Source organism: Salmo salar, chromosome ssa06 (genome assembly GCF_905237065.1).
Source record: "Salmo salar chromosome ssa06, Ssal_v3.1, whole genome shotgun sequence".
NCBI classification, from domain to species: domain Eukaryota; kingdom Metazoa; phylum Chordata; class Actinopteri; order Salmoniformes; family Salmonidae; genus Salmo; species Salmo salar.
This window is the reverse complement of record NC_059447.1, coordinates 41648909-41676641: the sequence shown is the minus strand read 5'-3', so window position 1 is coordinate 41676641 and position 27733 is coordinate 41648909. Positions and strand designations below refer to the sequence as shown.

Genomic DNA, 27733 nt, shown 5'->3' with positions numbered 1-27733 from the left:
CACACTCACACGCACACACACACAAAGTCATTTCAAATCAGGAAAATGTGTTTATTTAGATATTGTTATTGTGGCTCACATAGAAATGTCTACATCTTCAACAAGTACAGAAAAATAAATGAAATAAAGAAGAATATTATCGTTTCGAGTTCATTCTTGCCATGGCACCCGCCTATTGACCGTGGAGGATAGAGAGACTTGGAGAAGGAGAGGATGCTCACTCCAGCCATACAGTGAGAGAATGGAGGGAGTAGGTGCCATATGTCTCAAACCTTTAAAGGGCTGCCCAGCCCATACACCCAGACAAGAGAAAAGAGCATACAAAAGTTCAATTGCCCAACAAAAAGAGAATCAAAACAATTACAATATATTAACAGTTGGTACAGATTGAGACATTCAGCTGTGACACTACCAAAATGTATTCCGCTGACTCAAGCAATCCTGCAGTTGGAGAACAGATGTGATGGAAATAAAGAAAACTGTTTATTAGACTGACATTATCAATGAGTATATGATGATAATGACATTCTGAGGATGAATATTTTAATATTCAAATGTGTCATTCCATTTCAGCAGGAAGAGAGAGAGAGAAAGAGAGTCACTATGTATTGTATTGTCTGCATTGTTTTTCATGACAATATGAAAAACACAATTATCCAAGTCGTGACTAAAAGGTTACTAAACGTTGTGACAATTGTTCAACAGAAAGAGACCATATACAGCTAAGTTGATTAATACATCTTTACCCAGGAAATTATTGAAACAAACAAACAATACGAATCTGATTCTGCATCCAAAATTAATACATTTTGTTTCTCACAAAAAAAACTAAATTGGACTACTTTTACAAAAGCAAGGCATCACATACACCCAGAGTACATCATTGACACAAACAGCTTTGATGGACACCAGAAATAACTTCAAATGCATCACAATTAATGTTTCAAATAGATTACAAATCTAGATCATTTCAATGATATAGATGCATATTATCTGAAGGCCTATGCAGTGCACAGTTTATTGTATGTAAATCCATGTCAATACACACACTCTGGTTATTCTACATCCCCTATCTTGCCACAAGATGGCAGCAGCTGCTCACTTCTCCCAAGAACAAGATCTCAATTTGATTATGCTGCAGAGATATCCAATCTAGGCCAGAGTGAAATTTGGTACACATAATACAGGTCTTTGTGATTTTGAAAGGAACCCATATGGGAGTCTGTATTATCATATCTGCACAGTAATGGAGCAGCTTTAGAATATAGTCTGAACCGATAGTGAGAAGATATCTCCTCTCTGTGTGTGTGTGTGTGTGTGTGTGTGTGCTCTATACTGAAGCTGTTCATCAGCGTTTGGCCGTTTACAGTTATTTTGAGTGTCGTGTAATTATTTCTAGCCATTATTCCATTGCTTTGTAACATTAAAGAGCAAAGTAAGAAAGTGAGAAGTGAATGAATGGTTCCCCTGACATGGAAGAGAAGACTAACGTTGCAGTGAGGGACCTCAAGGTCACAGTGACCTTGCCCTATCCACTAGTCTCATTAGTTCTAAGGAGCCACTCCTCACCTCTTCACAAGGGCCATATCTATTATACATTCTCTCTCCCTCCCCTCTCTCTTTCCCGATTTTTTGCTCACAGATTTGCCGACAGTACCTACCTAGATTCATTCATTCATTTAATTTTAATACTTACCATTCAAACTTAGAAGCTCTCTTTCTCACTCACACGTTCACACATTAAAATCACTCATTCATTCACTCAATCATTCACACATCTGCCACCATCTCTCTCCCTTCATTTTTTTCCCCTTCAAAGTAGTGTTAAAACTTTACACTTTTGCGGACTTTCTTTGCCTTCTCCTCGGTCTTTTCTTCTGTCTTTTCCTCCTCTTTCTCCTCTTCTTTCTCTTTCTCTTCCTCCTCTTCCTCTTCATCCGGCTTCTCTGATTCGTCTATGGTGCTGGTCGCTTGGGGGTCTATCGAGACAAGAGGTGATGTCAAAGAACAGCAGCACACACTGGTCTCCTTCAAATCAAACCACTTACCTTTTGCACAAGTAAGCTTGAAGACTACTTAGATTTGTGGATTTTGATGTTGCATAAAAGACATGCAGGGAAGGTAAACAAACAACACTAGGGAAAAGAGGTTAATCAATTCATGGGACATCATAATAACTCTACTCCCAAACTAGTCTATGGTAATCTGGTTCTACTTGTCATTTCCTGGTCAGGCATGTGCCTCCTGTGAGTGTGTGTGTAGAAATACATGTGTGTGGAACATGGTATACAAGTCTGAATCATACCAGTACATATGAAAGTGACTACTGTATAAATGTGCACGTGTATGCAGGCATAATTTGGCAATTGCTCTAGTGAGGATAATCACAGTCTACTTCAATGTATCTTTAAGAGTCCCTGTCTCGCGATGTGTGACACTACAGCCACTCTGCAGCCGTGTTGCGTTCAAACGACAGATTTATAGAAGAAATGATGGCGGTAATAGCCAATGAAACAGCGTTTAATGATGCTACAGGAGGGATTTCATTAGGAAGCTCTGCCATCTGGGCTGGCAGCCCAGCATCAGTACTGATGCCACAGAGAGAGCAGACTGTTAGCCTGTTAGCCGTGGCTAGGCATCTCTGGCCCCTGACTGGCACAGGGCAGGATGGGAGAACAGGGAGGTCTGCTGTGCTCTCTGATAGATTTGGTGGAGTGATGCTAATATGTGCTAATATAATATCACAGCTACTTGTCTGCGTAGAGGAGTTTATCTGAGGCCCTGCTGTTTTGAACACGGCATAGTGGAACATTCAGCCCATTTGACTGAAACGTGGGCACTGAATAACAATGGCTATACACACAGCTAAACATGTAAGCCGGTTACACCATTGGTCAAAGCATCAATGCGATTATATGAGTGAGTGTATATGTTACTGCTTGACAGTGTATGGAATCCCTATCTCACCAGCAGCTTTGGTGGGGAATCTCTCCTCCCTCTCCTCATGACAGGGGTAGTCGTTGTACTCCTCCCCCTCAAAGGGGTCTTCCAAGGGGGGGTAGACACCCAGGTTCTGCATGTGTGCCTCAGCCATCTTCTGGACGGCTGGACGCACACATACACATGCACAGAATACACAGGAACACACACAGGGACAAACACAGGGACAAAGGGAGAGAGGGATAGGTTGTTTTGGGTTTACCAGGCTTCAACACTGTCAACGTTACCATGCTTCATACGGGCTTTCAGATGCATGCCAGACAGACAGATAAGCAGCCAGCCAAACAGACAAACAAACAGACATATTGAGGGGCAGAATAGCCAGCACTTTCATGTTTTGTAGTTTGTAATGGACGGGTATTATACATTTGTGTCCTTTTCTCTTTCCTGCATTTGTTTTTATCCTTTCATTTCTCCTGTCTGGTCCCCTGTTCTTTTGCTCTCTAAACAATGCTGACTCACCTCTCTCTCTCTCTCTCTCTCTCTCTCTCTCTCTCTCTCTCTCTCTTTCTCTCTCTGAGCCTGGCTGAACTAATGAAGGATGGTATACTGATACAGGAACACAGAGTGGGTTATTATAATAACACTCTACAGTAATCCCCTTTAATGAACATCTACTGACAAGCCTCCAAATAGATTCTTTCTGGTCTTACCAGCACATGCTCTATGTTTATGGCTCTGCGTGCAACAACAAATATAAAGCAACATTTAGAACTCTCTGTGTGTGTGTGTGTGTGTGTGTGTGTGTGTGTGTGTGTGTGTGTGTGTGTGTGTGTGTGTGTGTGTGTGTGTGTGTGTGTGTGTTTGTGTGTGTGTATACACTCCTTTGGTAATCCTGGATGATCCAGAGCTGCACAGACTCACACTCAGTGTCTCACAGCTGTCACACTCTCTAATCTATCACTCTCCCTTTTTCTCTCTCTCTCTCTCTCTCTCTCTCTCTCGCTCTCTCTCTCTCTCTCTCTCTCTCTCTCTCTCTCTCTCTCTCTCTCTCTCTCTCTCTCTCTCTCTCTCTCTCATTTTGTGCATAGAAACAAAACATTTGTATATATTTCTATAGAAGAAATCCGTCTTGCACGTATATACAGTATAGTAAATACTCTTATAAAGATACTCCAACTGATTGACATGACACGTATTCATTTGTCACGTGCATCTTACCCCACTGCCCCCATTTCACAAATAGTATAATCAGGAGGCAACAGAACAGTAAAGCAAGGTAAACACAGTATCAACACAGGGATAATTCACCATACAGAGGACATGTATACAATACTTACTCAGTCAGCTATACTCTTACCTTTCAGGGATGGTGGCTGATACACATTTGGGTTGACTCGCTTGGGCTTGAGTACCCCATTCTCTCCTACAATCCACTGTGGAAGGAAGAAAAAGATGAATGTGGGCTGCAATTTTGAAATAATGCAACTATTCATATGACCATCGGGTGACATGCAGTTATCCTCAGGTACTAGTTGCGCTCTGTTACCTGATGGCTGGACTGATCATCCTCAGGAGAACACTGGTCTGCCACTCTGAACAGTGTTGCAGGTGTAGGCCGCCGGCGCCGGATCTAGATGCGCACGAGAGAGAAGGAGAGTGTCATCAACATTGTTGATTTCTGTGTCAGGCAGTGCTGAAGAGTAAACAACAACAAAGTCCCAGCCAACGTTGTCACCAATACCCCGAGTGACTTACTAAGCTCTTGACGAAGTGTTAAAACCTCACAAGTCAAGTCTCTGTGTAGAACGTTTCTAACATAGTCATTCGGTATTTTGAGTGCCAGCAATCTCATCAGGGCTTGTAATGTGTCCAGTTCTCCTAATTTCACTCCAGACAAGGAGTCAAGTCTGAGTACTGCCGGGACAGGTCAGGGGTCAGAGGTTAGGGGTCAACAATTGGTCATCAGAACAGAGGACATCCAATTATGTCACGTAGATCCCTTTCCTGCAGTCGAATGACCAAAGCGCCCCCCTAGTGGCCTTATGTGTGCAATGTTATTAGTATTTTTCATAATTTCATAATTAATACACTTTTTCCCCACAACAAATCCTGTGTTTCTATGTCAAATGGTTTTGTTATGTTTCAGTCTTCTGTGATGCATATAAAGTGTAATATTGGGATACAAACTCAAAATTGAATACATTTCAACTCTATATCTGACAAGGTACAATTGTCTTAATTTTTTTAAGCCCATAACCAAGTGTGTGAGGTGTCTACTTTTGTTTCAAAGTAGATTTGTTTAAGACTACCAGGAAACACACTGTGTGACCCTGATTTAGGCCACTTAACAGAGCAACCCCCCGGGAGAAATCAGTATCACTCTGAACTCTACTTTAGTCATTACATACATTGTACTTAGTACATGGTTGATATATACATTATATGGTACAAACATAGTTTACCAATCAATATGCATGTGCCTGTGGGTATTCACTGCAGAACAGTAGTTTGATGCAAAACCATGTCACTCAAGCAAACAAGTCTGTGAGCGTGCATTCATGTTTGCATATGTGCAAACAAAAACATGTGGAAACAATAACATGTTGCTAATTGATTTAAGATTTTCCAAGTGAGGGCCCTGCATACTTACAGTACATGCAAATGTACTGTATTACATGTGTGCGTTGATGCAATCTCCAGTTAATGTGTGCATGGTATGGGGACTGTATACCTTTCCCCGTCACAGACTTGAGGGATATGGAGAGGGGAGATTGGCGGAATCTAACCCCAGCATCAGGTTAGTGTTACTGCCCTCCTCTCTCCCCCTCTCTCCCCTCCTTTCTCCCCTCCCTCCTCTCTCCAGCCTCTCTAGACCAGTGGCAGGCAGACTGGAGCTCACTCCCCTTGGGCTTCCTGTTTACTATATATACACTGTAGTACACGGGCTCTGTCCCAATGGGTAACCTGCTACCCACTCTAACTGGGTGCTCACAGTATGCGACAGACGGCTCTCTCATTCTGTCAGCACTGACATTCTTAAACTACAGTACATGGTTAATTAATTTGACAATGGAAGGAATGCAGAGAGAGGGTCAAGGAGAACGGTTTATGGGGCCTTCTGTTCTGTAGTTTTAATTCCAGGTAGACCCCACTGTGAAGGTTTGGCAACAACACTCGCAAGCACACAGTCTCCAACAGTCTAAATAGATCAAGCATAAAACAGTTTGCAAACTAGCATGTTTTGGATACATGCATTCAGGTCAGATGAATAGTGCAGTACAATGTGGATGGAAGCCTGGAAAGTCAAACAAAGAAGGTCATGACAAGTCTCCTCACTGGGCACACAATTGGATAAGTTTAGTGCGTTGATCAATGAGAGTCCAACCTATTTCCCCCCACTCAAAAAGACAGCCAAAGGTTTGTTGAATTCCCAATGTGTTAACAATATTATTTTTAACCATCTAAAACAGGGGTTGTCATATTGGGGTCCACCGCCAGATCTACATTTTTTTTAAATATATATATATATCCTTTTTTTAACATACATTTTTGGGAGGTAATATTACTAACAACAGATTAAAAGACTTTTGGCCAAGTATCTGTGGAATAAGTTAAAAGTGTGTAAAAAAAATACACTGTAAAATTATTCATTTACAATCAACCAATTACAACTCCACCAATTATACATTTTTCTATTCAATACTACCCCCCCCACCCCCAAGTTTTTTTATTTTACATAAATGCACTGTAATTTAAGCTTTAAAACGGCAAAGTTTTCTCTCTGTGTTGAATTGCAGGATATCAGCTTCAAAGCTGCAACAATAAAAGAAGATTTCTGTAGAATTACCGGAAATTTGATTGAAAACTGCTAAATGTTCTCTCTGATGCCAGGAGGCCTTTTAAATGTTCTTTCCCCGGGCCCGAGACTTCATCCAGCCATGTACTGCAGACGTCATAGTAAAACTCCTTGTAGGCTGTTGTTAAAGCACTGGAGTTGTGTTCTGATTATGAATTTTCTAACACAAAAGGGGTCCCCGGCCCCAAAAGGTTTGAGAACCCCTGATCTAAAATTACAACCAAATTCCAATGAAAAGATCAATGCCTGATATTTGGTTTAGTTGTCACTTAAATGTGTTATCACTGCGCTTTCAACCATTTAAAAGCACATACAAGTTCAAATGGGAATACAATGTCAGATGTTTTGTTTATTTATACTTAAAGTACGTAATACTTTATTTATACTTAACTTAATGTGTTATCACTGTGTTTGATCAAGCAGCATGTTCAAATGACCTGGATTGCAGTTAGTTGAGATTACATTGAAGTACATGGTGCAAGGGATCAATGCTGTTTTAGATTCTATGCAGATTATTATAGCAATTGTGAACATTTCCACAGACCTGCTAACCTGCACATGCACGTTTTCTATGATTACATAAGAAGACACATTGTTACAGTAACCTCAAAATGTGGCCATGGATGTGTTACTCATTTTAACGTTGAATGAATATTGCTACATTAGTTTGTAAAATAGCCTTCACATTAGGCTATTAGCTGTCTTACAAAAGTAATATTGAATTGTGTTTTGTTGACAACGCAACCAAATATAAACTTTTTAACTTCTGCATGGATAGTCCCATCGGTGCCACTGAGCCGGGCTACAATTCCAACTTGTCTACAAATGAATTAACAATTGATATGTTGGATATCTGTGTTCATTTCAACCAAAAATCGAAATACGCTTGAATCTCTATTCTTTCACTTTTATTTTTGGTTGAATGGAGAAGTGAATCACACATATTTATTATTAGCTTGTAGATTCCATCCGAAATCAACCAAAGTTTGAAACCCAAGGCCTACAGTAGAAGTCGGAAGTTTACATACACCTTAGCCAAATACATTTCAACTCAGTTTTTCACAATTCCTGACATTTAATCCTAGTAAAAAATGCCCTGTCTTAGGTCAGTTAGGATCACCACTTTATTTTAAGAATGTGGAATGTCAGAATAATAGTAGAGAATGATTCATTTCAGCTTTTATTTCTTTCATCACATTCCCAGTGGGTAAGAAGTTTACATACACTCAGTTAGTATTTGGTAGTGTTTCCTTTAAATTGATTAACTTGGGTCAAACGTTTCGGGTAGCCTTCCACAAGCTTCCCACAATAAGTTGGGTGAATTTTGGCCCATTCCTCCTGACAGAGCTGGTGTAACTGAGTCAGGTTTGTAGGCCTCCTTGCTCCCACACACTTTTTCAGTTCTGCCCACAAATTTTCTATAGGATTGAGGTCAGGGCTTTGTGATGGCCACTCCAATACCTTGACTTTGTTGTCCTTAAGCCATTTTGCCACAGCTTTGGAAGTATGCTTGGGGTCATTGTCCATTTGGAAGACCCATTTGAGACCAAGCTTTAACTTCCTGAATGATGTCTTGAGATGTTGCTTCAATATATCCACATAATTTTCCTACCTCATGATGCCATCTATTTTGTGAATTGAACCATTCCCTCCTCCAGCGAAGCACCCCCACAACATGATGCTGCCACCGTCGTGCTTCACGGTTGGGATGGTGTTCTTCGGCTTGCAAGCCTCCCCTTTTTCCTCCAAACATAACGATGGTCATTATGGCCAAACAGTTCTATTTTTGTTTCATCAGACCAGAGGACATTTCTCCAAAAAATACGATCTTTGTCCCCATGTGCAGTTGCAAACCGTAGTCTGGCTTTTTTATGGCGGTTTTGTTGAGTGGCCTTTCAGGTTATGTCGATATAGGACTCGTTTTACTGTAGATATAGATACTTTTTGTACCTGTTTCCTTCAGCATCTCAAGGTCCTTTACTGTTGTTCTGGGATTGATTTGCACTTTTTGCACCAAACTACATTCATCTCTAGGAGACAGAACACGTCTCCTTCCTGAGCGGTATGACAGCTGCGTGGTCCCATGGTGTTTATACTTGTGTACTATTGTTTGTACAGATGAACGTGGTACCTTCAGGCGTTTGGAAATTGTTCCCAAGGATGAACCAGAATTTCTTTCTGAGGTCTTGGCTGATTTCTTTTGATTTTCCCATGATGTCAAGCAAAGAGGCACTGAGTTTGAAGGTTGGCCTTGAAATACATCCACAGGTAGACCTCCAATTGACTCAAATGATGTCAATTAGCCTATCAAGAGCTTCTAAAGCCATGACATCATTTTCTGGAATTTTCCAAGCTGTTTAAAGGCACAGTCAACTTCGTGTATGTAAACTTCTGACCCACTGGAATTGTGATACAGTGAATTATAAGTGAAATAATCTGTCTGTAAACAATTGTTGGAAAAATGACTTGTGTCATGCACAAAATAGATGTCCTAACCAACTCGCCAAAACTATAGAAATTTGTGGAGTGATTGAAAGTCAAGTGTCAGTGTACAGCGGTTAGGACGGAGTCAGGAGCAGGACACATGACTGAGTAAAAGACATACTTTACTCAAAAAAGAAACAATGATTTCCACGCAGGGAAAAACACACCAGCTCTTAGAAGTCTTGAACACTAAACAAAGAACAAAACCATGTGGGATCCAGAGGGTTAAATAGGGAATAAATTATAACGTAATGGGAACCAGGTGTGTACAATCAAGACAGAACAACATAGAAAAAGAAACGTAGATCGGTGGCAGCTAGAAAGCCGGTGACATCGACCGCCGAACGCCGCCCGAACAAGGAGAGGCACCAACTTCGGCGGAAGTCGTGATATTGAAAAACAAGTTTTAAGTTTATGTAAACTTCTGACTTCAACTGTATATGTATTGTCTATTTTTAGTTGAATCCTGGGCTGAATTGAAACTATAGCTGTTAATTACTTCCCAAATGCTATATAGGCCTAAATAGTATAATATTGATGATGTATGATTGATAATTTATTTGCTCTGTTGAAACTACCCTTAGAATAACTGAGTAGCAACAGTGAATGTATGTGGAGATTTCTCAACAATCGTTCTCACCATAGCACATTGGTAATAGTCAGTGACAAGTATTAAAGCTAAGAAGTGTTGAGCTTGGTTAAAACTCTGGATGGGAGAACTACGAGATAGCTGTAGATCAAATCAAATCTTATTGGTCACATACAAGTGTTTGGCAGATGTTATTGCGGGTGTAGTGAAACGCTTGTGTTTCCAGCTCCAACAGTGCAGCAATATCTAACAATTTCACAACAATACACACCAATCTAAAGTAAAATGTAATTAAGAATATATAAATATTTGGATGAGCAATGTCGGAGCGGCATAGACTAAAATACAGTAGAATAGAATACAGTATATGAGATGAGTAATGCAAAAGATATAAACATTATTAAAGTGACTAGTGTTCCTTTGTTAAAGTGGCCAGTGATTTCAAGTCTATGTACAGTATATAGGGCCGCAGTATCTAAGGTGCTCTCCAGTAGGAGGTGCTGCCCAGACTACTGTTCCTTTTCTTATAGTGGATATTACATCGAAAATGACGTTGTTTCAAAGGTGAAAATTAAACATATTTTATCCAAGGTTTGTCTGTGTTGAATATTGGTTACCATGATCGCATAATCCTGTGGTTGAAATTGTACCTTCAAAACAACAGTTCACGCTGATGACTTTTTTTTCCAATCCAATGTATTTTCCACGTAGACAACAGGTCACAATGCGTTGACAAATTAAGTTGAAACAATGTTGATTTAACCAGTTAGTAACCAGCGGGTCCTCTCTAGATCTAGACCAGCCAACCTTGGCCATAGCCTGAACCTTTTCTCCTCTCTGTTTATGGTGTCACACAACATCAGTGGCACTTCTCTATTTTCCGTGAAGTTGCTCTCTGGATGTGTTTGACCCTGTGAGTCTCATTCCTCTAGTTAACCAGGGCAGACAGGGTCTGCATCCCAAATTTCACCCTATTCCCTACATACAGTAGAGCACTACGTTTGACCAGAGCCCCATGTGAAAAAAATAAAAGTAGTACACTATAGAGGGAATAGGGTTCCATTTGGAAAACCTCCTGGATCTGGGAGCTGTGCGTCAGAGCAAGCAGGTCACTGTTGCCAAAACACAGGCTTGGTGGGCCACACAACACATCATAATCTCCTCATGAAGGTTCTGTATCTCTCCTCACTTCCCCTCTATCCCCCACTCTCACTCTCACTCTCTCTCATCCCCCACTTCCAATTCCACTTCATCCTCTCCTCCCTTTATCCTGTTCACCCCACATATCATTCTTCATTCCTTGACAGTGACATGACATTATCCTCAATCCCCCTCCTCTATTTCTTTACAACCTTCTCTCTCAACCTCCCCCTCTCTCCCCTATCGTTTTCCTCTTTCTCTCTCGCCCATCACTCTTCCCTTTCCCCACATCACCGGGCTGTGCCCACCGGGTTTTGTAATCTCATCATGGCACTCAGCTTGAATGACGTCTCTCCACTCCCTCTGTGGGAGACATCCCAGCAGGACTCCCTCACTGTGTGACCCCTACGTATCCATCTCTCTCCACTGACATGGCGAGGGGCCCTGGTTGTTGCTGTGGCTGCTGCTGCTGGTCAGCCTGTCTGACACCTGATACCTCTGCTGGATAAAACCAACCCCCTCGCCTGCCCGCCTGCCCGCCTGCCCGAGCCCGCCCGCCCGCCTGCCCGCCCACCTGCCCGCCTGCCCGCCTGCCTGAGGTGGTGGTGGAAGAGTGGGTAAGACAGAGCACAGCAGACCAGATGCTAACCAGGCCCATGTCCCAGCTACTATACTGGGATGCTTCTTGGTCTTATACGTACTACCAATCCAGGTATGTAGACGACTGATCTTCCTAGGGCTCTGGTGTGAGTTCTGAGATGTCATTGTTCTTTAGAGGAAGAGAGAGGAGAGAGAAAAGAACAGAGAGGTAGACGGAGCAAGATAAATTAAAATAACAAATGTCAAGGGAGCTCAAAAAGGTAGAGAGTGAGCGAGAGAGCGAGAGAGAGAGCGAGAGAGCGAGAGAGAGACAGGGGGATAGAGCAAGCGTATGTGTTTTTGCCCTAGAGCTGAAAGGGTGTTATTGGATAATTGAGGTCATTGTGGTATAACAAAATGATTTATACAGTATGTGTGTGTGTGTGTATGGTCCCTCAGACTGTGTGTGTGAGTGACTCAGCTCTTACTAACATCACAACTGGCCTCCCCATGTTAATGAAGAGACGATGATGATTAACCCTAAACCTCTTTACCGCCACTACTACCTGTAGACTAACTAGGGCTGCTAGAGTGATTCATGACTTCCTGTAATGGACCAATGAATGGCGTCAAGCTGCTTCCAGGAAAAGGTCACCATCGATTATAGAGAAGGTGAGTATATACAGTTATAAACGCATAGAGGGGTCGGGTGAGTAACAGCTATTGTGACTGGCATCAATGCACACTTGCCATTTCCCAAAATAATATGCACCGTGTATATGGATCAACACACACACACACACACACAGCTGGCATTTCTCATACACACACACACACACACACACACACACACATCCGGCTGGGTGACGGTGGCAGCAGGACGGATGACGGTGGGGAAGGCCAGATGACATAACACACAGTCACTTGTAATTTTCCAGTCTTTCAATCGCCCCACTTCTGTCGTTACATAAGATCGTCTGTGACTTTCACATGTACGCTTATATACTGGGGCACAGCATGCGAGATTACTCCTGTTATACATTACTTTACCCCCCCCCCCTCTCCCCCCCTCTCCCACCCTCTCCCACTCTCCTCAGTTGCAGCCATTGTTCAGTATCCTTAAGTATCAGTCCCACTGTTTCTGGCCTCTCAGCAGCTCTGTAGGGCAGGAATGCATCCCAAATGGCACCCTATTCCATATATAGCGCACCGGGGTGGGCCCTGGTCAAAGGTAGTCCACTATATTGGAATAGGGTGCCATTTGGGACCCAGACGTGGGCTGTTGATGAGCTGTCACAGGGCCACTCAGGGGCTCCACAGGTGGGGCTGCAGCCGTTATGTGTCTCCCCACGGGACTCCCTGTCCCCCACTGAGCCTACAAGCACAGGGGAAATATTACAGCTCTTAAGCTTCAAGAGAGCCAGGCCGTCATTATCAATAAGAAGGTGCTTGACTCACCTGGTTAAACTAAGGTTAAATCAAAAGGAGACCTTATTTTAACTGATGGTGGGTTACATATGGACTCCATTCCAGCCGTTATTATAAGCCATCCTCCCCTCAGCTGCAGTGTATTTGTGCATGTGTGTGTACGTGCGTGTGTGTGTGTAGAACTGTAGTGATGGTGAGCGGAAAAAGAGATCGTTTTGAACCTACTTTGATTTATGGGACTTTCACACCTCCCCCTTGGATGTTTCTCTTTCTCCTTCTTTCGTTCTCCTATAAAACCGTTGGCACCAATTGGCTGTGTGAGTCGACTCAGTGATGGTATTTTAATCAGTAGCATAGGGGTATGGAAGACTAAACTGAGCTGGTAGGACCAAGTCAAACCTGCTCTGGGCACAACAACCCTTCTCTGCTCTTCACTCTTGCATGAAATAATGTGTGACAATGACGCAGGTGGGATTCATATGACATGGTTCAATGGTTGACATTGTGTGTGTTTCCTTGTGTGTGTGCATGTGTGCATGTCCATGCATGTATAGTACCAGTCAAAAGGTTGGACACACCTACTCATTCAAGGGTTTTTCTTTATTTTTACTATTTTCTACATTGTAGAATAATAGTGAAGACATAAAAACTATGAAATAACACATGGAATGTAGTAATAATCAAAAAAGTGTTAAACAAATCAAAATATATTTTATATGTGAGTTTTTCAAAGTAGCCACCCTTTGCCTTGATGACAGCTTTGCACACTCTTGGCATTCTCTCAACCAGCTTCATGAGGTAGTCACCTGGAATGCATTTCAATTAGGCATGTCTTGTTAAAAATTGAATTTGTGGAATTTATTTCCTTCTTAATGCGTTTGAGCCAATCAGTTGTGTGGTGACAAGGTAGGGGTGGTATACAGAAGATAGCCCTATTTGGTAAAAGACCAAGTCCATATTATGGCAAGAACAGCTCAAATGAGCTGAAGAGAAATGACAGTCCATCATTACTTTAAGACACAAATGTCAGTCATTGCGGAAAATAACTTTGCAGTCGCAAAAACCATCAAGCACTATGTTGAAACTGGCTCTCATTAGGACCACCGTAGGAAAGGAAGACCCAGAGTTACCTCTGCTGCAGAGGATAAGTTCATTAGACTTACCAGCCTCAGAAATTACAGCCCAAATAAATGTTTCACAGAGCAAGTAACAGAAACATCTCAACATCAACTGTTCAGAGGAGACTGAGTGAATCAGGCCTTAATGGTCGAATTGCTGCAAAGAAACCACTACTAAAGGACACCAATAAGAAGAAGAGACTTGCTTGGGCCAAGAAACACGAGCAATGGACATTCGATCAGTGGAAATCTGTCCTTTGGTCTGATGAGTCCAAATTTGAGATTTTTGGTTCCATCCGCCGTGTCTTTGTGAGACGCAGAGTAGGTGAGTGGATGATCTCCGCATGTGTGGTTCCCACCGTGAAGCATGGAGGAGGAGGTGTGATGCTGTGGGGGTGCTTTTCTTGTGACACTGTCTGTGATTTATTTTGAATTCAAGGCACACTTAACCAGCATGGCTACCACAGCATTCTGCAGCGATACGCCATCCCATCTGGTTTGCGCTTAGTGGGACTATCATTTATTTTTCAACAGGACAATGACCCAAAACACACCTCCAGGCTGTGTAAGGGCTATTTGACCAAGAAGGAGAGTGATGGAGTGCCGCATCAGATGACCTGGCCTCCACAATCACCCGACCTCAACCCAATTGAGATGATTTGGGAAGAGTTGGAAAAGCAGCCAACTCGGGAAAAGCAGCCAACAAGTGCTCAGCATAAGTGGGACCTCCTTCAAGACTGTTGGAAAAGCATTTCAGGTGAAGCTGGTTGAGAGAATGCCAAGAGCGTGCAAACTGTCATCAAGGCAAAGGCTGGGTACTTTGAAGAATCTAAAATATGTTTTGATTTGTTTAACACATTTTTGGTAACTACATGATTCCATATGTGTTATTTCATAGTTTTGATGTCTTCACTATTATTCTACAATGTAGAAAATACAAATCAATAAAAACCCTTGAATGAGTAGGTGTGTCCAAACTTTTGACAGGTACTGTGTGTGTGTGTGTGTGTGTGTGTGTGTGTGTGTGTGTGTGTGTGTGTGTGTGTGTATGTGTGCATGCATGTGTGTGTATAGAACAAGAGAGAGTGTGAGGGTTAGCACCCCTTGCATTGCTGAGTGGGGTGCAGGTCTGGCTGATGTGGGTCTGCTCTCCAGAGGTGGTCCTCGTAGATAGGCCAGCTAACGGGCCAGCCTATTAAAAGACAGCAGAAGAACAGTGTAAACTAGATCTGAGGACCCCCAGGGGACCCTGCGTAGCAGAGAGAGAGGCTCTCTCTAGCTAATGCTACTAAAACTAAGCTACGTCATACCAGCCAACCATCTCTAAAGGGAGACACTATATCCACCCGGCACCTGCAATGCCAACACAACACAATGACAGACATTCCCAAAAGTTATAATCCCCTGTCAACCCTAGGGGGTGTCCTGTCCTGTCCCCCAGGTATAGGTACTTCTTCATTACATTAGCCCATCTCATTAGCCCAGTGTGTGGCAGATCCCAGAGCTAGAGGTGGACGCAGCACTTAGGTCCCGTAAAGGCGCGTTCCGTCCTTGTCTCTCTCACTGTAATGATTGGGCCATAATTTAACTCAGACGCATATAGATTTACAAGTGATTGATATACAGTACAATTAGGATGCCCTGCCTCACACAGACACTCATGAGCTACACCGACTGGGAATAGTGTTTGCGCATGTGCATGGCGACTTTTATGGAATTAAAAGTACACTTACGTGTGCAACCAGGCACGTACTCACGACTGAGGAATGACTAACCACCCATCCAACCTAACACTGTCCAACACAACTCATTAAAATCTCTCTCTCTCTCTCTCTCTCTCACACAAGCAGATCAATATCCCATCTGCTACTATTCTCTCTCGCTCTCTCTCTCTCTCTCTCTCTAATCCACACTTCCATCTCTGTCTGCCCTCTCTCTTTAACCCCTTCATCTCTGCTCTGTCCATCTCTGATGAAGAGCACATAGCTGCTAAGCCTCATTCACCCTCTGCTATCACAGCTCTGTGTCTGCCTGAACTCTAAGGCTGCAGGGCTCACTCTATTCAATTCTCCAGTGGTATCACCCTTCGTCTCCGTGTCAGGCCCTGGGCGAGCCCAGACAAATTAAATGGTTGGACCTTTAGGTCACGCTAAGTGCTAAAGGCAATGACACAATAAAGTGAAAAGTAATCCTTCCCTTTGTGCACTGCGATTATGTTTCTATTAAGAGGCATTTGCAACCCAGCAACACTTCTGTCAAGAACAAAAACATCAAAGGTTTAAATCAAAAGCCTGGTGGTGCTGACGTGGTTTGACCGAAAAGTAATGAAATTCTTTTGGTGGCAGATAACAAAATATAATAGAGAAATAAAGAACATCTCTCTCCCTACTTGAACAGAATGCTGCTGGTATTATGAGCTTATGAACTAAAAACTGGTGAAACACAAGAGACATTGATGATCATCGTGTTTGAAGGAAGAGATGTACAGCACATGCCGGCTGCATGTGGATAGAAGATAGCAGGTTGGAGCTTTGGAGCTTTGGGTAAACAAACTGAAATAGGGGGTCAGAGCATCCCTATAGCCAGAGTGGTGTTGGAAATTCCAAATTGTTTGCATAGTCAACTTACACACAGCACTGACACACACACTTTGTAAGGATCGACGCAGGAGATGAGAAGCAGGTACAGGGAGTGAAGGTTTAATAGCTGATGGACATGAAACGGAACAGGAACAGTGTCAGGACAGGAACACATAACAACAATTCATGCGGACACAGGGAACACCACCGAGGAACAGACAGATATACAGGGGGTAATCAACAACGTGAAGGAGTCCAGGTGAGTCCAATGCCAGAGAGGGGGAGCGGGAGCAGGTGTGACACACTTACCCCACCAGACATGCCACCAGGGGTCTTTTCACAGTCCCCAGGTCCAGAACTAATTCAAAGAAACATACAGTATCATTCAGAGCCATGAGTGCATGGAACTTCCTTCCATCTTAAATAGTGCAAGTGAACAGCAAACCTGGTTTAAAAAAACAAATAAAACAACACCTCACGGCACAACGCCTCTCCCCCATGTGACCTAATCGTTGTGTGTATGTACTGACATGTATGTCAGTGGAGGCTGCCGAGGGGAGGATGGCTCATAATAATGGTTGGAATGGAGTCACTGGAATGGTATCAACCACATGGAAACCACATTGTTGATGTGTTTGATGCCATTAATGTTCCATGTTTTTAAATGTACATAAATTGTAAAGTCTTTTGTCTGTAATGTATTTTTCGTTATGTGTCGGACCCCAGTAAGTCTAGCTGTCGCCATTGGCACCGGGTAATGGGGATACTAATAAATAAAATAAAACAAACACCAGCATCCCCATACTGTCTCCATGTACTGTACCTCTTCTTGCACCTTAACAAACCCACCTATAGGAACCTCAGCCCCTTTCTTTCTAGGTTCTCGAACATCTAAGAGTCATATACAGTACAGTAGCTACACAGCTTTATTTGTTTTTGTTTTTTTAACTAGGCAAGTCAGTTAGGAACAAATTCTTATTTACAATGATGGCCTACACCGGCCCAACCCGGACGACGCTGGGCCAATTGTGCGCCACCCTATGGGACTCCCAATCACAGCCGGATGTGATAGGGCCTGGATTCAAACCAGGGACTGTAGTGATGCCTCTTGCACTGAGATGCAGTGCCTTAGACAGCTGCGCCACTCGGGGGCTCTATCATGTCACACCTCTGTCAGATCCACTCACACTCATCACAGTGCCACAGTAGAATATATGATGATATCAGACACCATTCACTGGGATTCGATGAGTAACCAGCAAACATCAGAAGAGACCTTTGACCCCACCAATGGTTAACTGAGTCAACAGATTGGTACTATGAGGAAGCAGCTTCTCCACTGACCACACATACAGGAAGTAATTACAGCTACTGGCAGTATGATGTCACACCTACCCCAGTAGCCATCCTCACCCACCTGCCCACTGCACTACCCGACTGCTCAGTTAATTAGCCATCGGTCAAGAGTCAGTCGAATACAAACACAGGACTGTTCCACTGTTCCACCTTCGTCCTTTCTTATACATACACTAAGGGTCGATTCAATCCGCATCGCGGAAGATCCGCAGTATTGTGCGATTGAAATGTAAGGGTTATTTCCAATTAAGCCAACATATGCAGCGGGAACATTGCCTTTAAATTCCAATCACGCTATACCGTGGATCAATCAATCAATCAAATGTATTTATAAAGCCCTTTTTACATCAGCCGATGTCACAAAGTGCTTTACAGAAACCCAGCCTAAAAATCCCAAACAGCAAGCAATGCAGATGTAGAAGCACGGTGGCTAGGAAGAACTACCTAGAGAGGAACCATGCTCTGAGGGGTGGCCAGTCCTCTTCTGGCTGTGCTGGGTTGAGATTATAACAGTACATGGCCAAGATGTTCAAACGTTCATAGATGACCAGCAGGGTCCAAAAAATTATTATAATAATCACAGTGGTTGTAGAGTGTGCATGAGTAAATGTAAGTTGGCTTTTCATAGCCGTGCATTCAGAGTTAGAGACAGCAGGTGCGGTAGAGAGAGAGAGAGTCGAAAACAGTAGGTCCGGGACAAGGCCACGCCTCGAACAAAAGAGATCTCAGAAGACCTAAGATTAAGAATTGTTGACTTGCATAAAGCTGGAAAGGGTTACAAAAGTATCTCTAATAGCCTTGATGTTCATCAGTCCACAGTAAGACAAATTGTCTATAAATGGAGAAAGTTCAGCACTGTCGCTACTCTCTCTAGGAGTGGCCGTCCTGCAAAGATGACTGCAAGAACAAAGCGCAGAATGCTCAATGAGGTTAAGAAGAATCCTAGAGTGTCAGCTAAAGACTTACAGAAATCTCTGGAACATGCTAACATCTCTGTTTACGAGTCTACGATACGTAAGACACTAAACAAGAATGGTGTTCATGGGAGGACACAGCGGAAGAAGCCACTGCTGTCTGAAATAAACATTGCTGCACGTCTGAAGTTTGCAAAAGTGCACCTGGATGTTCCACAGCGCTACTGGCAAAATATTCTGTGGACAGATGAAACTACAGTTGAGTTGTTTGGAAGGAACACACAACACTATGTGTGGAGAAAAAAAGGCACAGCACACCAACATCAAAACCTCATCCCAACTGTAAAATACGGTGGAGGGAGCATCATGGTTTGGAGCTGCTTTGCTGCCTCAGTGCCTGGACAGCTTGCTATCATCGACGGAAAAATGAATTCACAAGTTTATCAAGACATTTTGCAGGAGAATGTTAGGCTATCTGTCCGCCAATCGAAGCTCAACAGAAGTTGGGTGATGCAACAGGAAAACGACCCAAAACGCAGAAGTAAATCAACAACAGAATGGCTTTAACAGAAGAAAATACACCTTCTGGAGTGGCCCAGTCAGAGTCCTGACCTCAATCCGATTAAGATGCTGTGGCATGACCTCAAGACAGTAGGTCACACCAGACATCCCAAGAATATTGCTGAACTGAGGAAAGAGGAATGGTCCAAAATTCCTCCTCACCCTTGTGCAAGTCTGATCCACAACCACAGAAAACGTTTGGTTGAGGTTATTGCTGCCAAAGGAGGGTCAACCAGTTATTAAATCCGAGGGTTCACATACTTTTTCCACCCTGCACTGTGAATGTTTACACGGTGTGTTCAATAAAGACATGAAAACGTATAATTGTTTATGTGTTATTAGTTTAAGCAGACTGTGTTTGTCTATTGTTGTGACCTAGATGAAGATCAGATCAAATTGTATGACCAATTTATGCAGAAATCCAGGTATTTCCAAAGGTTTCACATACTTTTTCTTGCCACTGTAAACCCAGACCCATGTAGGCATTTCTTGGTCCTGGTACTGACCCAACCCTCTGATCCACTCCTGGTAGGATCAGCTAGCATAACAGATCCAGAACCCCAACAACTGTTGTTTGCAACAGAGCTGTAAGATCATAATCCTTCCTCTCTCCCCCTCATCGGAAATAGTACTGCTGTTATTGTCACAGCAGCAGGGTGCACTGCTGAGAGCCTGTAGCTCACAGGCTGACTGGCTGACTGGTTGGCTGGCTGGCTGGCTGGCTGGAGTGGATGTGTAGTACAAAAGTGCACATGTGCAAGACTACCTACTATGTGGATGTGCATGTTTAGAATAGGGTCTGAGATTATGTAAATTAATGCATTTTACTGAAATTATATTCATAGCATGGGGTAATCATTTCACGAGATATAATGTTAATTCCTATGGAGTTGACATTTAGGTAAGCCGTGCTAGGTGTGATTTATGGAGAGTGCCCTTTTACAGTGCTGTATATGTGTGTACCCAAAGCCAACAGGCAACTCGTTTATCATAACATTGGGTTGGGTGGTAGCATTTTAGCAGCGCACGCACACACCCTCACACACACACACACACACACACACACACGCACGCACGCACACGCACACACGCACACACGCACACACTCATACACACATACACTCGCACACGCACAGGCACACACACGCACACACACACACACACACATACACACACACACTCGCACACACGCACGCACTCACGCGTGCACGCACGCACACATGCACACACACACACACACACGTTACATCATAATAAGCCCCCAATGTTCTTGAAGTGCTCTCTGGTTGATCTTATGATGACTGCGGACAGTGTCATCACACCACAAATCACTCTGCCTACTTTCAATATTTGTGCTTTACCTGTTTATACAACACCTGCAGACTCACAGAGGACAGGCACACACAAGTATGAGCACATACAGTCACACAAAAGGAATAGGCCTTCTACACTACACAAGAGAGAAACATTCCTATTGACTACAGTTAAATAATGAGAGAGAGAAGCCACATGGAAAACATTGATCATAGGAAGCATGTAAAGGACAACAGAATGTCAATCAGCCTGAGTTTATTAATAGTCTATCAATGAGATTCAATTAAAAAGAGGAGCAGTATTAGTGTGGGATTCACTTTCCCAATAGAATGTACACCCTCACCCTTACAACCAGGGTTGGGGAGTAACTGATAACATGTAGTCAGTTACATGTAATCTGATTACAAAAAATGGACTGTAATTAGTTACGTTACCAGCAAAAAAGATTGTAATCAGATTACAGATAGTTTTTGAAAAAATAGATGATTACTTCTTGGATTACTTTTAAATTCTGAATGGATGTTGACGAAAAATTACATTTTGACACCTTTCTGTTTTCTCAATGACGTTCAATTCAGCAATGAAAAATGGCACAAGTTTAAGTTTGTTCCACCTGAGCGAGTCTGACCACAAGTCATAGACCACTATGATGACACACCAAAATAATGTGTTTGATGGATCCTTTTTGTCTTCTTCTAATGCCTCTTAAAGGGAAAGTAATCTAAAAGTAATCTTAAAGTAATCAGATTACGTTACCGAGTTTGGGTAATCCAAAGTAACAATTTTGGACAGGTAACTAGTAACTGTAATGGATTACATTTTAAAAGTAACCTAGCCAGCCCTGCTCACAGCAGTGTGCACACAAAACCCTATACACGCTTGCACAAACACCTGCGCACATGTACTGCAAAGTAAACACACACATGCTGAGGAAAACTTGACAGTTGTAACAACAGACACACAACCACAATACAACCAAATTACGTGGTCACTGTGGAGGGGAGTCGCAAAGCCACTTCCTCCTGATCTATTTAAAGGACGACCGCACTTCGTGGTTTGGCCTAGCTTTAGATTTGGTTAATAAGGAAATGCTAGGTGACATGACTGAATTGTCTTGTATGTGTGTCGCAGATTGGAAGAGTTAGACAAATAATTTCACCAATTAGCTTCAGCCGGCTGGTGTGCAATCGTATCAAAGTTGGTTTGACTTTGGATAGCCTATCTCCGGGGCTAGTTAGGGACCGTTGATAAATTACACAATGTAAATGAGACAATATTTTCATGTTGCAAACCTTGTAGTTTTCTCATGAAATTCTTTCAATATTTGTATATGAATTTCTACAATTTATAGTTGGTTTGAGGTTTTAAGTCATTGAAATTTGGAGCTATTGGAATTTAATATATTGTCGCATGTACATTGTTAAATTTACCGATGCTCCCTATCTAGCCCCATAGTGATATCCAAAGTTAACCCAAATTTACCACGATCGGGTCACCTGCAGCTACACTCCGAATTGATGATTACTTGTGTGCTGCCAGCTATGGGCAGGTTTTAAACAAACCCAATCTTCATTTACATTGTGATGTAGTCAAAACCACAAGTCTCACAAAACTCAATTTTAGACCAGACTGACTTTATAACCAAAGTTATCCTATTTACACTTAGTAGCATGGTCAGTTTTGACAGTAGAATAACTGTTTCTGACTCATATCGACACCACATAGGCTAATATCTAAATGAGAAGTTGTTTTTTAAGGGGCAGTTGTTCTGTAAGGTAGCCACACAGACATACACTTCTCTCAAATTAACAAAACAAAACAAAATGGTGTAAGTAAAAAAAAAAGGCCTTATTGTTATGTGCATGATTAAGCCATTGTTTTCTACCTTTTTTTGTTGTTACTGTGGGACAATAGTTTACTGTCTTGTTAATTAATAACAGCTGTGACTTTGTAATGTATCACACAATTGGCAATCCACAGTGCTTTGATTACACCAGCCCAATCAATTCCACTAATGCTGTTATTGATAACAAGACACACATCAACAAAGAGCTCTGGTGATGACCTTAGAGAGGGAAAAAAAGGCACTGTCTTTTGTTGTGAAAAAAGTAACACCTTAATAAGCATCAAATATTTCACTATTTTTAATTTACTGGAATACTCATCATTAGAAACATCCCATTGGCAGATAAACTGCATTAACAAATCACCTCTGGATTAGAACCCACTCTGGTGACATGACGCACACATGTAGCCTAAATTATCATGTCTTACCAACCCAGCATGCTCTGTGCTCTGGGTCCTCCACTGAGAAGCTCTGGTTAGGAGTGCATATTGACAGTCCGTCCGATCCACAGTGTTTACCCACAAACACTCGCTGAACCAAAGGTTGCTGTGTGACGCCCAGCCAGAGGAAGGGCACATAACTCAGGAGAGTGAGGTAAGGTGAGGGTGTTCACCCCTTTCACCCAAACAGAGGCTCTCTATCCCATTTACTGGATTCATTTAGATTGGACCTAAAATAAGTGACTGGGTGGTTGTTGCCCTTTGGTGTACTTTGATACCCTTGGTCCCCTGAGTTTCTCTATCAATCCATAGGATCAGAGGTGGATTGATATTGGGATTAGTATGGAGAGGGCTTGTGTTGTGTGTTTAGTCCATAGACGGATGGGGCGGGCCGACTCACTGTGAGTGAATCAACTGGAGCCTCTCAGTCTGAACGATGACCCTAATCTGTGTCCATTATGAGCATTCCCCCACACCAGTCCCTCCCAGAGCGTTACATGGGGGAATAGGGAGGTTAAACACACGCTGCCATGTGCTGTTGATCCAGTACTCTAGGCCACCATAATGACTTTTGTGACACAAGAGTTGCTTTACATTTTTCCCTGTTAAAATCGTACATTTCCTTTGGGAAAATCTTAGAGCGTGGATGAACACATCTAATGTTGAAACGACTGTCAAGAAACACAAATCTTATCTGCATGAACTTTTCCAAAAACAGATGTTGAGTGGTCATAGCCTACACGTGTATCAAGTCAGTGGACGTGCTGGGGTCTTGTCTAGTTGGTCTGAGTGTTAAGTGTGAATGAGGCCATGGGGTAGGGCGACCAGACGTCCCCGATTTCTGGGGACAGTCCCCCGATTTTGGTGAGCTGTCCCCGGCTAGAGCTGTCCCCAGAAATGTCCCCAGATATGTCCCCGATTAGCCCTCAGAAAGAAAAAAGCAACTCTGGAGTTAAATTGAGTCTGATATTTCAATAATCCAACGCCGTATCCAACCGGATTTGCATGTCAAAATGTTGTCTGTCCCTGTACCAAACTTGTTTGCTCCCGTGGCTTCGCCGCAGCCCTTTTATGAGAATGTTCCGGCAAACTTTTGATCAGTGAAACATTTTAACCACTGCACCAAACTTGAAAATTACTAGATAGTCTAGCATGGGTAATCCATTTATGTGTTATAATTACATCAAGTATTTGAAAGGACTATAGCGAAAATGTATTAAATATAGTTCCATGACATTGTTTTTATAATTTTTGGGCACCGCTAGCTACAACAAAAATGTACCCGATTTTCATATTCTCTCTCTCTCTCTCTCTCTCTCTCTCTCTCTCTCTCTCTCTCTCTCTCTCTCTCTCTCTCTCTCTCTCTCTCTCTCTCTCTCTCTCTCTCTCTCTCTCTCTCTCTCTCTCTCTCTCTCTCTCTCTCTCTCTCGTCCGGGGCACACTAGGTGTCAGCTATGGGAGCCGCTCTCACATTAAAACCCCTCAGGGCAGAAATCAGGATCCTGGACGCACTCATGCATTTACACATGTGCAAGCTAGCGCCAATGCAAACGACTCAACCACACGGAGACATTTCTCCATTAAACCTTTCAGAGGTGATCTGTGACGGAGGCTGTGGAACGTCGCTGTGCGGTCGGTCGTCATGGAAACAACCCTGCGGTATTACACTGGTCATTGTGACGGTGCTGTCTGTTAAATCATGTTAGTTATGCTTCCGGGTAAATGACTCCTACGGGCCTCTGCTAGTCTAGTATACTAACTGTACTGCAGTCTACGTAGTTAGAGTTGATAGCTGTCATTAAAACTGTGGCGCTAACATAACTGAAGTGATTTGTGTATCAAACCCCCTTAGCAAACACAGGCCTTGAGTGTGTTTGTATACATGCGTGGGTGTGTTTAATGCTGTGGGATAATGAGGGTCTCCTAAAATGAGTCGTAGTCATTAACTATGCCCACCCTAGTGTCCCTGGGGCCCCAAAATAACCACTGCTAGATTGTATCTCCTGTAATACACACACACGCGCGCACACACACATAACCACACAAATACACACACAGCTTTAAAACTTCCTCCACTCTCCCCACACTCCCTTTTGTCGTTCCTGTGACAGTATGTTTGTGTGGTATAGTAACTACACACACCTCAACACTCGCCCACAAACACACAAGTTAGCTCGTACACATGGGTACTTACATTAACTCACACACACACACACACACACACACACACACACACACACACACACACACACACACACACACACACACACACACACACACACACACACACACACACACACACACAACACAACTCACAGACAGCGGTCCCTTCATGGAGCCCCACCATTTAACCTGCACCTCTCTTTAGATGTGAATGTTACTGTGGACTTTATTGTAAACTATCTGAACTGCTTTCAAATAAACCAGATGACCCCAGCCTCTGCTCTCCGGATGGGGGCGCCAGCCAGACACGATGCCCCATGGAGGGTGGGAGGGGGGGGAGCCTGCCTGAAGCTGCTCACAACATCTGATGTAAGGGGAGATTGAGCAACAGTTCCACTGAGAAAAAGGAAGAAAGAGAGCCGTGAACAGAAAAGAACAGAAAAACGTTGACTAAGAGACCAGAGGGTTTGAACACTTCTCTAAGAGAGAGAGAGAGAGAGAGAGGGTTTCAGGGCTGAAGCAGAGAAGGCCGTTGGACAGGGAGAGGAGAGGGTCATGGGTTCACATCCCAAGATGTTTGAGTGCTGCAGTCGTGCCCTTGAGTCAGAGACTGCACACTGTAAGTGATTCAATCAGGCTAAAGCATGAAGACAGTGCCACGCCAAACTATTAGCTGATGTGAGATAGAGCTCTGTAACAGGGACAGCAGCTCAGGGACCTGACACCAGACAGGTGAAAGAGAGAGAAAACAGGTTGTGCCTTTTTCTCTGCAGTCCTCCATCGTGTAGCGTTCTTGTCTTCCTCTTGTCTTCCTCTTGTCTTCCTCTCTCTCTCTCTCTCTCTCTCTCTCGCGCGCTCTCTCTCTCTCGCTCTCTCTCTCGCTCTCTCTCTCGCTCTCTCTCTCTCTCTCTCTCTCTCTCGCTCTCTCTCTCTCTGCATCTTTTGGGGCTGAGCCACTGGCCTGGATCTCACACAGCAACCAACCAACTCCTACTTTGACCCACTTTCTCCCGGACTAAAATAAAACACACTGTCGACAGGCTGCAGGGCCAAGGAGAAGAACCAGAATTGTCCCGTTCCATTTTTATATGACTACAGGCAAACAGTAGAAAAGAACCAGGCAAGACAGGGAAACAGACTCTACAAACTGAGTAGTGAATAGAAGAAGTCAAGTGAGAAGAGCTAGCAGTCCAAAAGAAAATCTGTCAGACCAAGACAAATATTAGTCACTTGTATAATCATTAACTATAGTTCTGTGACTACAACGATACAACAAACCATGGTCGACTTTTATAAGGTTTAACTGGCCAGAGTGATAACATTCAGTGCCAATGGGACACATAGTTAAATAGGCCAAAGAATAAAGTACAAGAAGCAGAAGAGAAGGAGATATGACAACACTGTATTCTCAACCATGTATCAGAAAAGGATCAGGCCACAGATCAAGATGCAACAAAAAGAGAGAAGTCACACTGAAGCTGAGACTGACGGTCCAATATGGCATGGTTTGTCCCTGTCTGGTAAAACACAAGTTCCAATCCTGACAGTGACCATGATCAACAGTAAGTTATCCCTCAGCTTGGCTGTAAGGTCGAACATCTGTAGCACACGTGCGTAACACGAGAAACTGAGATGCATACAGGAAAACACCCTAGACACACAGGTGAGACGCAACACACACAGAACACGATGAACACACACGCTCGCACACATAGGTAATGGAGGACAAGCTAAACACATAGTGACTGTACACACACAGACACTGTTCTACCAGTTCTCTCACTTACCATCTCTACTTGCCGGGGGTCCAGTTGGGTGGGTGCCGAGGACTGCACAGCAAAGTGGATCTTCCTGCTCTCCTTGCACTCGTCCCCAACCTCAGCCGATGCAGAGGGATCCATGGCTGTGTCTGTATCCCAGGGGGGCACCAAGCTCTGCTCCACTAGGCTCCCTGGAGGAAGGTCCCAACACAACACACTGTACAGTAGTCCTGCTTCTGCTGGGTCTACCTCTCTCTCTCTATATATATATATATATATACACCTCTCTGCCACTGTCTCCCTTCAAAAACAAAACAGATGAACTTCTCTTTGTTTATCTTTGTCCCTCTCCTCTTTCACTCACGGTCAGCTATTTATCCTATCCTTTATCTCCCCTGTTCCCTCCCTTCTTCCTCTCTGCCTGTTTCTGTCTGACACTTACTCTTGTTTGACGTTCTAGGTGGAGTGTGTTTATCTCTCCTCCCTCTCTTTCCCTCGCTCACAACCTGTGCAACTAGAGTAATTGAGACACGTCCTTGAAGCTGGCAGAGAGAGAGAGAGAGAGAGAGAAAGAGAGAGAGAGAGAGAGAGAGAGAAGGGGGTGGGACAGAGGCAGGGAGGGGGCGGAGGAAGCTAGAGTGAGGGAGGGGAGAGAGAGAGAGG

The 27733-nt window shown here is 43.3% G+C and overlaps 1 protein-coding gene across 2 annotated transcripts; it reads right to left on the bottom strand.

The window, feature by feature from the left end:
* Nucleotides 1-30: 30 nt before the first annotated feature.
* On the bottom strand, nucleotides 31-27617 carry LOC100194587 (protein phosphatase 1, regulatory (inhibitor) subunit 1b-like). Of its 2 annotated transcripts, XM_014203974.2 has the most exons (6): nucleotides 27513-27617; nucleotides 27098-27261; nucleotides 4490-4573; nucleotides 4301-4376; nucleotides 2968-3105; nucleotides 31-1979 (listed from the first exon to the last, which is right to left on the bottom strand). In XM_014203974.2, the coding sequence occupies exons 2-6, from the start codon at nucleotides 27209-27211 to the stop codon at nucleotides 1825-1827; spliced, it is 567 nt and encodes a 188-aa protein (XP_014059449.1). In that variant the 5' UTR covers nucleotides 27212-27261; nucleotides 27513-27617; the 3' UTR covers nucleotides 31-1824.
* Nucleotides 27618-27733: the final 116 nt, after the last annotated feature.

Excerpts from the sequence above, each read along its gene's own strand:
- LOC100194587 (XM_014203974.2), bottom strand. The coding sequence starts at position 27,211 with ATGGATCCCTCTGCATCGGCTGAGGTTGGGGACGAGTGCAAGGAGAGC. Across the intron at positions 4,377-4,489 it reads ATGATCAGTCCAGCCATCAG|TGGATTGTAGGAGAGAATGG; the intron begins GTAACAGAGCGC and ends TTCCTTCCACAG. Across the intron at positions 1,980-2,967 it reads ATTCCCCACCAAAGCTGCTG|ACCCCCAAGCGACCAGCACC; the intron begins GTGAGATAGGGA and ends TTGTCTCGATAG.